General features: G+C 46.7%; 1 protein-coding gene across 2 annotated transcripts in view; it reads right to left on the bottom strand.

Moving 5' to 3' along the window:
- zdhhc8b (zinc finger DHHC-type palmitoyltransferase 8b) overlaps window positions 1-13,638 on the bottom strand; it is a 283,381-nt gene that overhangs the window by 46,462 nt on the left and 223,281 nt on the right. For both annotated transcript variants that reach the window (XR_010021238.1, XM_063074112.1), the window contains exons 4-6: window positions 5,465-5,637; window positions 1,229-1,331; window positions 935-1,026 (exon numbers count right to left, since the gene is read on the bottom strand). Coding sequence is in view for 1 of the 2 variants with exons in the window: in XM_063074112.1 (XP_062930182.1) it covers window positions 935-1,026; window positions 1,229-1,331; window positions 5,465-5,637 (368 nt within the window). In the remaining variant the exon portion in view is untranslated. The remainder of the gene's footprint in view (window positions 1-934; window positions 1,027-1,228; window positions 1,332-5,464; window positions 5,638-13,638) is intronic.

Genomic DNA, 13,638 nt, shown 5'->3' on the forward strand with positions numbered 1-13,638 from the left:
TCCACGCTGGGAATAAGATCATCCCTGTCTACTCTATGCCTCTCATATACCTTGGCCAAAACAAAAGCAGACTTCAAATTAAATGCTTTTCTTGATAAAACATTAATTATATGGTTATATTAAAGTTAACTCAAATAATCTGAATTGAATTGGACTTTTTACAGAAGGGAAAAGAGAGTACTGCATTAGATATAAATGATCACAGCCATACAGATTTGCAAAGGTCTAAGGTGAGGAATTCAGAACAGTAATTTGTTTTGAATCCTAACCAGACATTAACAGGATTAACTATAAATTGGTGTAAGTTGAAGCACTGTTGGATATTTTATAATTTAAGATGCCAGCCTTTAATGTTGAGGAACCTTATTATAAACTTGGTGGTAATTGTAAAACCTTTACTTTAACTTCACTTATTTGAATACTGAACTGATTCCACAACCTATGGATTTAACGCAAACAACAGGAATTCTGCAGATGCTGGAAATTCAAGCAACATACATCAAAGTTGCTGGTGAACGCTTTTAGACCCAGCCTGGTCCACAACCTATGGACTCATTTTTAAGGACTACAATGTGTGTTTTTGGTATTTATTGCTTATTTATTATTTTATTTTTGCATTTGCACAGCTTGTTGTCTGTCGTGTGGAGTTTTTCGATTGTATTGTGGCACTTTCTATTTGCTATGAATGCCCACAAGAAAATGAATCTCAAGGCAGTACAAAGCGACATATAGGCACTGTGGTAATAAATTTACTTTGAACTATCCTACTAATTTAATTTAGATATTTCTCCTATTGCATCACATTTTTCAAACATTTAAAATTTATAAAAGGATATAAAAAAAGATTAAATATGCCATTTATAGAAGCCAGATATTGGATTTGTCACATTAAAAATGATTAATCTGAGCAAAAGAAATGCCACAGAAAACTTACCTGGGAGCTAAAGGACTACAAAGTACGTATTCCACATTACCACAGCATCCACGGGTGAATGGGTTTACACCACCTCGAAATTTGCCTGTTACCTGTGTGAGGTACAATGTGGATTTAGTATACAGTTAATTCACTGGTCCAGTACTGTCGAGCCTGGGTGGCAATGAGAAAATTAAATATTACAGGTGTTCATAGGAATTTTATTTTGGATCCATACATTGTTAATTGTACCCAGTGAACAAAACAAAAGTGACATGTATACTCTATTATACATACAGTGTCTAATCACCATACCTGTTCATTCGTTGTCCTCCCTCTCGCAACTAAAACCATGTGGAATCCTGTAAGACCCACAACAGGAATGAAGAAAAGACCTGCTACACACATGACAGCCATGCTTTTTTTTTTATGTAGGTCAAGGAAAGCTTTAAAAAGCAATTTATTTCACTCTGTAATGACTAGAATCAGCAAGCAACATTAAAATTTGTAATTTTTCTCAACTTCAATTCAAAATAATCTCTGAACCAAACATAAAGTTCAAAATTCAAAGTAAATTTATTATCGAAGTTCATATATGTCACCATACACAACCCCAAAATTCATTGTTTTGCAGGCATACTCAATAAATCTATAGAATTAATAACCATAACAGAATCAATGAAAGACTGCTCAACTTGGGCATTCACCCAGAGTGCAGAAGACAACATAAATACAAAAAGAAAGATAATAATAATAATAAATATATTTTCGTAGTTCGTGGTGCAGAAGACAGCACATTGTGTAAATACAAAAAGAAAGATATAATAATAATAAATATATCTTCATAGTTTGTAGTTTGTGGGAACATTTCAATGATGGAGCAAGTGAAGTTATCCCCTTTGGTTCAAAAGCCTGATGGTGTTCCTGAATAAGGTGGTGTGAGTCCTGAGGCTCCTGTACCTCCTACCTGGCGGCAGCAGCAAGAAGAGAGCATGTCCTTCCTGGTGGGGGTTCCTGATGATGGATGCTGCTTTCCTGTGTCAGTGCTTCAAGTAGATGTACTCAATGTGTTGCTTTTACCAAAGGCGACAATTGGTAAATTTATCAGCACTGTTTCAGTTTTTGGCTTCATATAAAACAGTATTCTTCTCTTCTCACTGCTGTTATCAGGAAGGAGGTACAGGAGTCTTAGGTTTCACACCACTAGGTTCAGGAACAGTTATTACCCTTCCACCATAAGTGGATAACTTCACTCACCCCAATACTAAACTAATTCCACAACCTATGGACTTAGTTTCAAGGACTCTAAACTAATATTCTCAAAAGTCAATTTATTTATTTATTATTTTGTATTTTCTTTGTGTATTTACACAACTTGTTACATTTTGCACATTGGCTGTTTGTCCTTTGTGTGCAGTTTTTCATTGATTCTGCCGTGTTTCTTTGAGTTTCTGAATTGGCACAGAACCCCTGAACATTACCTATTTTTTAAATTTTCTCTTTTTGTGCTACTTAATTTAACTTTATAACTTTATAATTTATATATCTATCAATCTATATGTATATATTTACTGCAATTTACAATTTTTATTATTATATATTGCAATCGATGGCTGCTGCATAACAAATTTCATGATATATGCCAGTGATATTAAACCTGATTCTGAATTTTTTGTATCTACTGTGAATGCCCACAAGAAAATGAACCTCATGGTAGTACACAGTGACACATATTCACTTTGATAATAAGTTTACTTAGAACTTCCAAATTTTTTGAAAAATAATTTTAAAAGCTTAAGGCTTGAAATTCAATTTGCTGTGATTGGTGGAATTCCTCCTTTTGACTAATGATTACTTTGATAACAGTGCACAGCAAAGATTTTGCTTCCTGAATAATTTTTAGGTGTACCTTATGGATTTTGGGCTGCTGATCATGAAAACTGCCATGAAATTTCCCTATCACACAATTTTAAAAAATGGCCTATATCTGTTGTTTCAACTCATAATTCATGTCAGAATAACTGATGCCAAGATTAAGGAAGGCACTTTTGTTGGTCCACAAATCAAACAGGTCATCAATGACAAGCAATTTGAAGAACTTCTAGTGGGACTGGAGAAAATTGCATGCAAGGCATTCAAGGTTGTTGTTGAAAATTTTGTTGGCAACTACAGAGCACCAACTGTGTGCAGCTGGTTGACAACATGCTTCAAACATACAAAACCATGAAGTGCAACGTGTCACTAAAGATTCATTTTCTGCATTCCCATTTAGACTTCTTCCCTGCCAATCCTGGCGCTGTCGGTGATGAGCACGGTGAAAGATTTCGCCAGGACATTGTGGTCATAGAGAAACTGTATCAGGGCAACTGGAATCCATCAGTGCTGGCTGATTATTGTTGGACACTTAAGCGAGCAGCTTCAGGCTCTGAGAACAAACACAAATCATCAACAAAACATTTTTAGCTTAGTTGAACTATTGCAAAGCATCAGCAGCATTATGGAGGAGAAGATGGCGGCACGACACAGCGCGCGTGGCCTCTCCGGTGATGATATCTCTTATCTGTCAAGTAGGATGCTATACACAATTCTGATTTGATGGAGGCAGACGTGAGAGCACGGAGGAACATCTGGTGAAACTTCTGAAATGCCTGTTTTGCTGCCGCCACTACTGTGTGATCCAGAATCTCCGGAGGGGAAGGCCCCAAATCCTCGGCTTTGCTTGTTGCTCGGCGGCCGGGGCAGGGTCAAAGCGCTCGGCAGAGATGGTGCTCGGTGCTCGGTGTCAGAGGGCTGGACGGAGGCTTAGAGTTTTCGGATGGACTCAAGAGTCGGACTGTGGTCGGGTGCTTCCAGGATGCTGCATCGGCAGGTTTGCGGTGCTGGAAGCTCATGGCAGGGAGAGTTTCTTCCTTCTACTGTCTGTGTGAGATGATGGGGCTATCGGGACTTTGAGACTTTTTTTTTACCGTGCCCATGGTCTGCTCTTATCAAATTACAGTATTGCTTTGCACTGTTGTAACTATATGATACAATTATGTGGTTTTTGTCAGTTTTAGTCTTGGTCTGTCTTGTGTTTCTGTGATATCATACTGGAGGAACATTGTATCATTTTTTAATGCATGCATTTCTAAATGACAAAAAACGAGGACTGAGTGTCCTCATAATCTAAAATCTAAAAAAACACATTACATTCAATAAAAGTTAATTTTTTGTGTCTCAAATTCCTACGTGATACAAGTAGTTTGAAATTACATTTGTGTTCCGCTTTAAGCTGTCAATCATAAACAAAAAAAATTCTCAGGAAGCAACAATTTCAAAAAAAATTGTTGTCCTGTGTCATAAGTGTATTTGGACTTTGACTATTAGTGAAATTGTCACTCACATCAGATAAACAGATTTCATGGGCACTTCAGGTAAAATATTTCAGATCTAATTTTTCCATATATTCTGAGTTGATTTTTAATAGTGCATGGGCCCCGTGAACTCCACACATTCTCTGACCCAAATGTTCAGTACTAATACGTTGTGGCACTCTTCAATTTGTTATGATGGTATTTGATCATGGGAACTCGACAGCCTGGAATGAGCTTTGTTCTACCTTCAGTTCCCCACAACTATACTCACAACCCTTCTCAGGAAGCCTTAATAGGGGCAACATGGAGGAAGCAAGAGTGTGTGGAGACTATGTCTTGTCACAAGGAACAGGTAAAGGAGTTTATAGCTCTGAATGGTGAGCTTAGGGGAGTCCATAAAACCATAAGCAATAGGGCAGAATTAAGCCACTTGGCTCATGGAGTCTGCTCCACCGTTGCATCATAGTTGGTTTATTATCCCTCTCAGTCCAATTCCTTTGAATTATTTGCAAAACCTTTGACACCCTTACAAAACATGAACCGACCAACCTCTGCTTTAAACATACCCAATGGCATGCCTCCATAGCCGAATGTGGCAATGAATTTCACAGATTAAAGAAATTTCTCATCTCTGTTCTAAAGGGACGTCCTTGTATCCTGAGGCTGTGCTCTCTGGTCAGAGGCTCCCCCACCATAGAAAACATCCACTCTATGTAGGTTTTTAAATATTTATTTATTTAGTGGGCTACAGCACGGAAATGCCCAATTTGATTCTAGCCCAATCACAGGGCAATTTATAAAGGCCAATTAACCGACCAACTGGTACAACTTTGGACTGTGGGAAGAGACTAGTGTATTTGGAGGAAACCCACAAAGTCACATGGAGAATGTACAAACTCCTAACAGGCAGCTGTGGGAATTGAAACCAGGCCTGTACTGTAATGCATTGTGCTAACCACTGCGCAGCATCAAATGCTACCATGCTGGTATTTGGTAGGTTTCAATGAGGTCCCCCTTCAGCGAGTACAGAGCTATCAAATGCTCCTCGTACATTAACCCTTTCGTTTTTGGAATCATCCTTGTAAACCTTCTCTGGACCCTTGCCAAAGCCAGCACATCCTTTCTTGGGTGGGGGCCCTAAATTGAATACAGGTCACTGAAAACTGAATGAAGGATTAACTAGAACAGCAAAGGATACGTGATGGCAGTGCGTGGGGCAGAAAGCTCTTCAATATGATTTAAAACGTAGATCAGCCCAAAAATAAACACTCCAACCATGTGCGTGCTTAGGGAGAGCAGGAAGAGGAAAAAGTAGCGGTAATTTCTTCGTCCTATGCAGTTGTTCACCCATGGACAGTGATGATCAAAGTCCTGGAAACCAAATAAGCAAGACAAAGAAGTCAGGAACAGCTTTTTCTCATTGTGAAGGATTGTCAACATTTGATATATAAACTTTTTTCCATTGCAGGCTGCATTTTTTTTTAAGTAATTCATACAGATGTTCTTCGCTTATGACCTGGCAATGTTCCTTGTTATTCTGAGAATTGATGGAGGGAAATGCAAACCAATCACTCTCTGGTGTCCCGTTCTTCAGTCCCAAAGCAGTGCTGAAAGCTTCTTGATTTCTTAGAGATCCAATTTAGTTGATAAGGTTGTGATACATGGCCTGTACTGTTTTCACAAATGTTCAACAATTACTTGGTGGTGATATTAACTATAACTGAGAAAACAACACACAAAAATTGCTGGAGGAACTCAGCAGGTCAGGCAGCATCTATGGAAATAAATCAATAGTTGACGTTTATTAAGAAGGTCTGAGATCCTTCTTCAGGACTGGAAAGGAAGCGGGAGGACACCAGAATAAAATGGTGGTGGGAAGGGAAGGACTAGCAAGAATGTGATAGGTGAAGCCAGGTGGGTGGGAAAGGTAAGGGGCTTGAGATGAAGGAATCTGATTGGAGGGGAAAGTGGACCATAGGAGAAAGGGAAGGAGGAGGGATTTTTTTTAATAAGAAGGGGAAATCGATATTCATGTCATTAGGTTGGAGGCTACCTGGATGGAATATGAGGTGTTGCCCTCCACCCTGAGGGTAACCTCATCTTGGCACAAGAGGAGGCATAGCCTGACATGTGAGAAATGAGAATATCTTGGGACAGCACGTGAACAAGAGAATAGTACTAAGGTCAGCTGATTACAAGTGCAGTTTCTGCACAACTCAAATACTTTATGGACCCCATCCCACTTTCAACTAATTGTAATCTGAGATGTTAAGTTTACAATTCTATTAACTGTGCAAACTTTCTTCAGATTGCTTGGATTTTATCCGAGACGGTACAAATGGTTTTACAGAAGGTACTCATCCCGTTGTTTAACAATGTTACCTCTCAGGTTTCTTTAAAAACTCTCCCCTTTTATCTAGTATCTGTGCCCTCTAGTTTTTAGCTTCCAATTCCACTAGAAAGCTATGAGCCTACACCTTATCCATACCCCTCATGAGTTTATACTCTTTTGTGAGGTTACTCCTCATGTTCCTCCACTCGAGGGAGTAAAGATCCAGCGTGGCCAACCTCTCCCGATAACTCAGACCCTCAAATCTGGGCAGCACCTTCTTCTCAACCCTCTCCTGCTTGACATCTTTCCCATCTCGGGGTGACCAAAACTGTACACGATACTCAAAAGTGTACCACACACAAAATGCAGGAGGAACTCATCAGGCCAGGCAGCAACTATGGAAAGGAAGAAGCAGTTGACGTTTTGGGCTGAGACTCTTTATCAGGTCTGGAATAAAAGATGAGAAGTCAGTATAAGAAGGCAGGGGGAGGGGAGGAAGAAGTACAAGGTGATAAGTGATAGGTAAAGCCGGGAGACGGGGAGGTGGTTCAATTAAAGAACTGGGAAGCTACCCATTTCAATTCTACTTTTCTCCAGTCCTGATGAAGGGTCTTGGCCTGAAACGTCGACTGTTTATTCCTCTCCATGGAGGCTGCCTGACCTGCTGAGTTCCTTCAGCATTTTGTGTGTTTTGCTTTGGAATACGAGCATCTGCAGATTTTCCCGTGTTTGTGATATTCCAAAGTGCGGTCATACCAGAGACTTACGTCACTGCGACGTAATGTCCCAACTCCCAATCTTGATCAGCTGACTAATGAAGGCCAGCATGCAAAATGGTCAATGTTTTGGACACAGCCCGAAGAGGGGTCTTGGCCCCAAAACAACAACTGTTTTACTCTTTTCCATAGATGCTGCCTGACCTGCTGCGTTCCTCCAGCATTTTGTGTGTGTGTTGCTCTGGATTTCCAGCATATGTAGAACTTCTCATGTTTGTCAGCATGCAAAATGCCTTCTTTACCTGCCTACTTGTGTGGTCTTAAAGGATATTAGTGAATTAGATGTCTTTTTTTAAAAATTCAAAAGTTTTATTATCACAATTATTGACACTAGGTTTTTACTATATTAATTAAATTACATAAAATGTCAATAGATTTAAACCAATGCTTCTGAAATATTAGTTCAGATCTCTGCATTGCTGATCCACTTATTTAGCCTTTGGAAGTGGATCCGATAAAGCTGTCGGGGAGGGGTCTGGCTTCTAATCACTGTTCATAGACCTCACTGGAATCACAAGACTAATGAAGGATTAAACCTTGCCAGCATGACCAGTTTACCGTGACTTACACACGAGTAATGGCTACCTGAACAAGGTATTCACAAGTTTCCAGCGTCAGTAGAGGAAAAGGCAAAGGCTCCTCGCCAATGCTGCCAACTGAAGTGTCATGGGAGACTGGAACATCGGGGCAGCAGGCAGGGTATGCTACTTTTGGAAGAGAGCCTCTGTACTTGAGCAACCCCTCTCTCGAAGGTGAGAGCCTGTCTGTCCTCGACTTGGGGGCCTCGGGAAAGCGTCGCAATAGACTGTAACATCGAAACAGTGAGCTGCTGGTCTCCCGCGCTAATTTGCTGCAGGAGCGATCTCTGTCTCTCCATCGCCAGTGGGAGAGAGCCTGTCTGAGACACTGAAGTGCTGGGTTACGGACTGTAGCTTTTCGATGAATTCTAGATAAAGATCTCTCTGGGGGCTTTGCTATTGCTTGCATGGTGGGGAAGGGGATCGGTGATTTTGCTGGTGATTGGGGGAAGGGGGAGGTTTGGTGATTTTGCTGGTGAGTGGGGGAAGGGAGAGGGTTGATGATTTTGCTGGTGATTGGGAGAAGGGGGAGGGTTGGTGATTTTGCTGGTGAGTGGGGGAAGGGGGAGGGTTGGTGATTTTGCTGGTGAGTGGGGGAAGGGAGAGGGTTGGTGATTTTGCTGGTGAGTGGGGAAAGGGGGAGGGTTGGTGATTTTGCTGGTGAGTGGGGGAAGGGGGAGGGTTGGTGATTTTGCTGGTGAGTGGGGGAAGGGGGAGGGTTGGTGATTTTGCTGGTGAGTGGGGGAAGGGGGAGGGTTGGTGATTTTGCTGGTGAGTGGGGGAAGGCGGAGGGTTGTTTATTTTGCTGGTGAGTGGGGGAAGGGGGAGGGTTGGTGATTTTGCTGGTGAGTGGGGGAAGGGAGATGGTTGGTGATTTTGCTGGTGAGTGGGGGAAGGGGGAGGGTTGGTGATTTTGCTGGTGAGTGGGGGAAGGGGGAGGGTTGGTGATTTTGCTGGTGAGTGGGGGAAGGGAGATGGTTGGTGATTTTGCTGGTGAGTGGGGGAAGGGGGAGGGTTGGTGATTTTGCTGGTGAGTGGGGGAAGGGGGAGGGTTGGTGATTTTGCTGGTGAGTGGGGGAAGGGGGAGGGTTGGTGTTTTTGCTGGTGAGTGGGGGAAGGGGGAAGGTTGGTGATTTTGCTGGTGAGTGGGGGAAGGGGGAGGGTTGGTGATTTTGCTGGTGAGTGGGGGAAGGGGGAGGGTTGGTGATTTTGCTGGTGAGTGGGGGAAGGGGAGGGTTGGTGATTTTGCTGGTGAGTGGGGGAAGGGGGAAGGTTGGTGATTTTGCTGGTGAGTGGGGGAAGGGGGAGGGTTGGTGATTTTGCTGGTGATTGGGGGAAGGGGGAGGGTTGGTGATTTTGCTGGTGAGTGGGGGAAGGGGAGGGTTGGTGATTTTGCTGGTGAGTGGGGGAAGGGGGAGGGTTGGTGATTTTGCTGGTGATTGGGGGAAGGGGGAGGGTTGGTGATTTTGCTGGTGAGTGGGGGAAGGGGGAGGGTTGGTGTTTTTGCTGGTGAGTGGGGGAAGGGGAGGGTTGGTGATTTTGCTGGTGAGTGGGTGAAGGGAGATGGTTGGTGATTTTGCTGGTGAGTGGGGGAAGGGGGAGGGTTGATGATTTTGCTGGTGATTGGGGGAAGGGGAGGGTTGGTGATTTTGCTGGTGAGTGGGGGAAGGGAGATGGTTGGTGATTTTGCTGGTGAGTGGGGGAAGGGTGAGGGTTGGTGACTTTGCTGGTGAGTGGGGAAAGGGGGAGGGTTGGTGATTTTGCTGGTGATTGGCGGAAGGGGGAGGGTTGGTGATTTTGCTGGTGAGTGGGGGAAGGGGGGGTTGGTGTTTATGCTGGTGAGTGGGGGAAGGGGGAAGGTTGGTGATTTTGCTGGTGAGTGGGGGAAGGGGGGGTTGGTGTTTTTGCTGGTGAGTGGGGGAAGGGGGAAGGTTGGTGATTTTGCTGGTGAGTGGAGGAAGGGGGATGGTTGGTGATTTTGCTGGTGAGTGGGGAAAGGGGGAAGGTTGGTGATTTTGCTGGTGAGTGGGGGAAGGGGGGGTTGGTGATTTTGCTGGTGAGTGGATGAAGGGAGATGGTTGGTGATTTTGCTGGTGAGTGGGGGAAGGGGGGGTTGGTGTTTATGCTGGTGAGTGGGGGAAGGGGGAAGGTTGGTGATTTTGCTGGTGAGTGGGGGAAGGGAGATGGTTGGTGATTTTGCTGGTGAGTGGGGGAAGGGGGAGAGTTGGTGATTTTGCTGGTGAGTGGGGGAAGGGGAGGGTTGATGATTTTGCTGGTGATTGGGGGAAGGGGGAAGGTTGGTGATTTTGCTGGTGAGTGGGGGAAGGGAGATGGTTGGTGATTTTGCTGGTGATTGGGGGAAGGGGGAGGGTTGGTGATTTTGCTGGTGAGTGGGGGAAGGGGGAGGGTTGGTGATTTTGCTGGTGAGTGGGGGAAGGGGGAGGGTTGGTGATTTTGCTGGTGAGTGGGGGAAGGGGAGGGTTGGTGATTTTGCTGGTGAGTGGGGGAAGGGGGAGGGTTGGTGATTTTGCTGGTGAGTGGGGGAAGGGGATGGTTGGTGATTTTGCTGGTGAGTGGGGGAAGGGGATGGTTGGTGATTTTGCTGGTGAGTGGGGGAAGGGGATCGGTGATTTTGCTGGTGAATGGGGGAACGGGAGGGTTGGTGTTTTTGCTGGTGAGTTGGGGAAGGGTGAGGGTTGGTGATTTTGCTGGTGATTGGGGGAAGGGGGAGGGTTGGTGATTTTGCTGGTGAGTGGGGGAAGGGGGAAGGTTGGTGATTTTGCTGGTGAGTGGGGGAAGGGGGAGGGTTGGTGATTTTGCTGGTGAGTGGGGGAAGGGGGAGGGTTGGTGATTTTGCTGGTGAGTGGGGGAAGGGGGAGGGTTGGTGATTTTGCTGGTGAGTGGGGGAAGGGGGAGGGTTGGTGATTTTGCTGGTGAGTGGGGGAAGGGGGAGGGTTGGTGATTTTGCTGGTGAGTGGGGGAAGGGAGATGGTTGGTGATTTTGCTGGTGAGTGGGGGAAGGGGGAGGGTTGGTGATTTTGCTGGTGAGTGGGGGAAGGGGAGGGTTGGTGTTTTTGCTGGTGAGTGGGGGAAGGGGGAAGGTTGGTGATTTTGCTGGTGAGTGGGGGAAGGGAGATGGTTGGTGATTTTGCTGGTGAGTGGGGGAAGGGGGAGGGTTGGTGATTTTGCTGGTGAGTGGGGGAAGGGGGAGGGTTGGTGATTTTGCTGGTGAGTGGGGGAAGGGGGAGAGTTGGTGATTTTGCTGGTGAGTGGGGGAAGGGGAGGGTTGATGATTTTGCTGGTGATTGGGGGAAGGGGGAGGGTTGGTGATTTTGCTGGTGAGTGGGGGAAGGGGAGGGTTGGTGTTTTTGCTGGTGTGTGGGGGAAGGGGGAGGTTTGGTGATTTTGCTGGTGAGTGGGGGAAGGGGGAGGGTTGATGATTTTGCTGGTGATTGGGGGAAGGGGGAGGGTTGGTGATTTTGCTGGTGAGTGGGGGAAGGGGGAGGGTTGGTGATTTTGCTGGTGAGTGGGGGAAGGGAGATGGTTGGTGATTTTGCTGGTGAGTGGGGGAAGGGAGATGGTTGGTGATTTTGCTGGTGAGTGGGGGAAGGGGGAGGGTTGATGATTTTGCTGGTGATTGGGGGAAGGGGGAGGGTTGGTGATTTTGCTGGTGATTGGGGGAAGGGGGAGGGTTGGTGATTTTGCTGGTGAGTGGGGGAAGGGGGAGGGTTGGTGTTTTTGCTGGTGAGTGGGGGAAGGGAGATGGTTGGTGATTTTGCTGGTGAGTGGGGGAAGGGGGAGGGTTGGTGATTTTGCTGGTGAGTGGGGAAGGGGGAGGGTTGGTGATTTTGCTGGTGAGTGGGGGACAGGGATCGGTGATTTTGCTGGTGAGTGGGGGAAGGGGGATGGTTGGTGATTTTGCTGGTGAGTGGGGGAAGGGGATCGGTGATTTTGCTGGTGAGTGGGGGAAGGGGATGGTTGGTGATTTTGCTGGTGAGTGGGGGAAGGGGGATGGTTGGTGATTTTGCTGCTGAGTGGGGGAAGGGGATCGGTGATTTTGCTGGTGAGTGGGGGTAGGGGGAGGTTTGGAGATTTTGCTGGTGAGTGGGGGAAGGGGGAGAGTTGGTGATTTTGCTGGTGAGTGGGGGAAGGGGGAGGTTTGGTGATTTTGCTGGTGAGTGGGGGAATGGGGAGGTTTGGTGATTTTGCTGGTGAATGGGGGAAGAGGGAGGGTTGGTGATTTTGCTGGTGAGTGGGGGAAGGGTGAGGGTTGGTGATTTTGCTGGTGATTGGGGGAAGGGGGAGGGTTGGTGATTTTGCTGGTGAGTGGGGGAAGCGGGAAGGTTGGTGATTTTGCTGGTGAGTGGGGGAAGGGGATCGGTGATTTTGCTGGTGAGTGGGGGAAGGGGATCGGTGATTTTGCTGGTGAGTGGGGGAAGGGGGAGGGTTGGTGATTTTGCTGGTGAGTGGGGGAAGGGGAGGTTTGGTGATTTTGCTGGTGAGTGGGGGAAGGGGATCGGTGATTTTGCTGGTGAGTGGGGGAAGGGGGAGGGTTGGTGATTTTGCTGGTGAGTGGGTGAAGGGGGAGGGTTGGTGATTTTGCTGATGAGTGGGGAAAGGGGGATGGTTGGTGATTTTGCTGGTGAGTGGGGGAAGCGGGAGGGTTGGTGATTTTGCTGGTGAGTCGAGGAAGGGGAGGGTTGGTGATTTTGCTGGTGAGTGGGGGAAGGGAGATGGTTGGTGATTTTGCTGGTGAGTGGGGGAAGGGGGAGGGTTGGTGATTTTGCTGGTGAGTGGGGGAAGGGGGAGGGTTGGTGATTTTGCTGGTGAGTGGGGGACAGGGATCGGTGATTTTGCTGGTGAGTGGGGGAAGGGGAGGGTTGGTGATTTTGCTGGTGAGTGGGGGAAGGGGATGGTTGGTGATTTTGCTGGTGAGTGGGGGAAGGGGATGGTTGGTGATTTTGCTGGTGAGTGGGGGAAGGGGATCGGTGATTTTGCTGGTGAATGGGGGAACGGGAGGGTTGGTGTTTTTGCTGGTGAGTTGGGGAAGGGTGAGGGTTGGTGATTTTGCTGGTGATTGGGGGAAGGGGGAGGGTTGGTGATTTTGCTGGTGAGTGGGGGAAGGGGATCGGTGATTTTGCTGGTGAGTGGGGGAAGGGGGAAGGTTGGTGATTTTGCTGGTGATTGGGGGAAGGGGGAGGGTTGGTGATTTTGCTGGTGAGTGGGGGAAGGGGGAGGGTTGGTGATTTTGCTGGTGAGTGGGGGAAGGGGGAGGTTTGATGATTTTGCTGGTGAGTGGGGGAAGGGGAGGGTTGGTGTTTTTGCTGGTGAGTGGGGGAAGGGGGAGGGTTGGTGATTTTGCTGGTGAGTGGGGGAAGGGGGAGGGTTGTTTATTTTGCTGGTGAGTGGGGGAAGGGGGAGGGTTGGTGTTTTTGCTGGTGAGTGGGGGAAGGGGGAGGGTTGGTGATTTTGCTGGTGAGTGGGGGAAGGGGGAGGGTTGTTGATTTTGCTGGTGAGTGGGGGAAGGGGGAGGGTTGGTGATTTTGCTGGTGAGTGGGGGAAGGGGGAGGGTTGGTGATTTTGCTGGTGAGTGGGGGAAGGGGGAGGTTTGGTGATTTTGCTGGTGAGTGGGGGAAGGGGGAGGGTTGGTGTTTTTGCTGGTGAGTGGGGGAAGGGGAGGTTTGGT

The sequence above is a fragment of the Mobula hypostoma genome, chromosome 21 (genome assembly GCF_963921235.1).
Source record: "Mobula hypostoma chromosome 21, sMobHyp1.1, whole genome shotgun sequence".
Classification (NCBI taxonomy): domain Eukaryota; kingdom Metazoa; phylum Chordata; class Chondrichthyes; order Myliobatiformes; family Myliobatidae; genus Mobula; species Mobula hypostoma.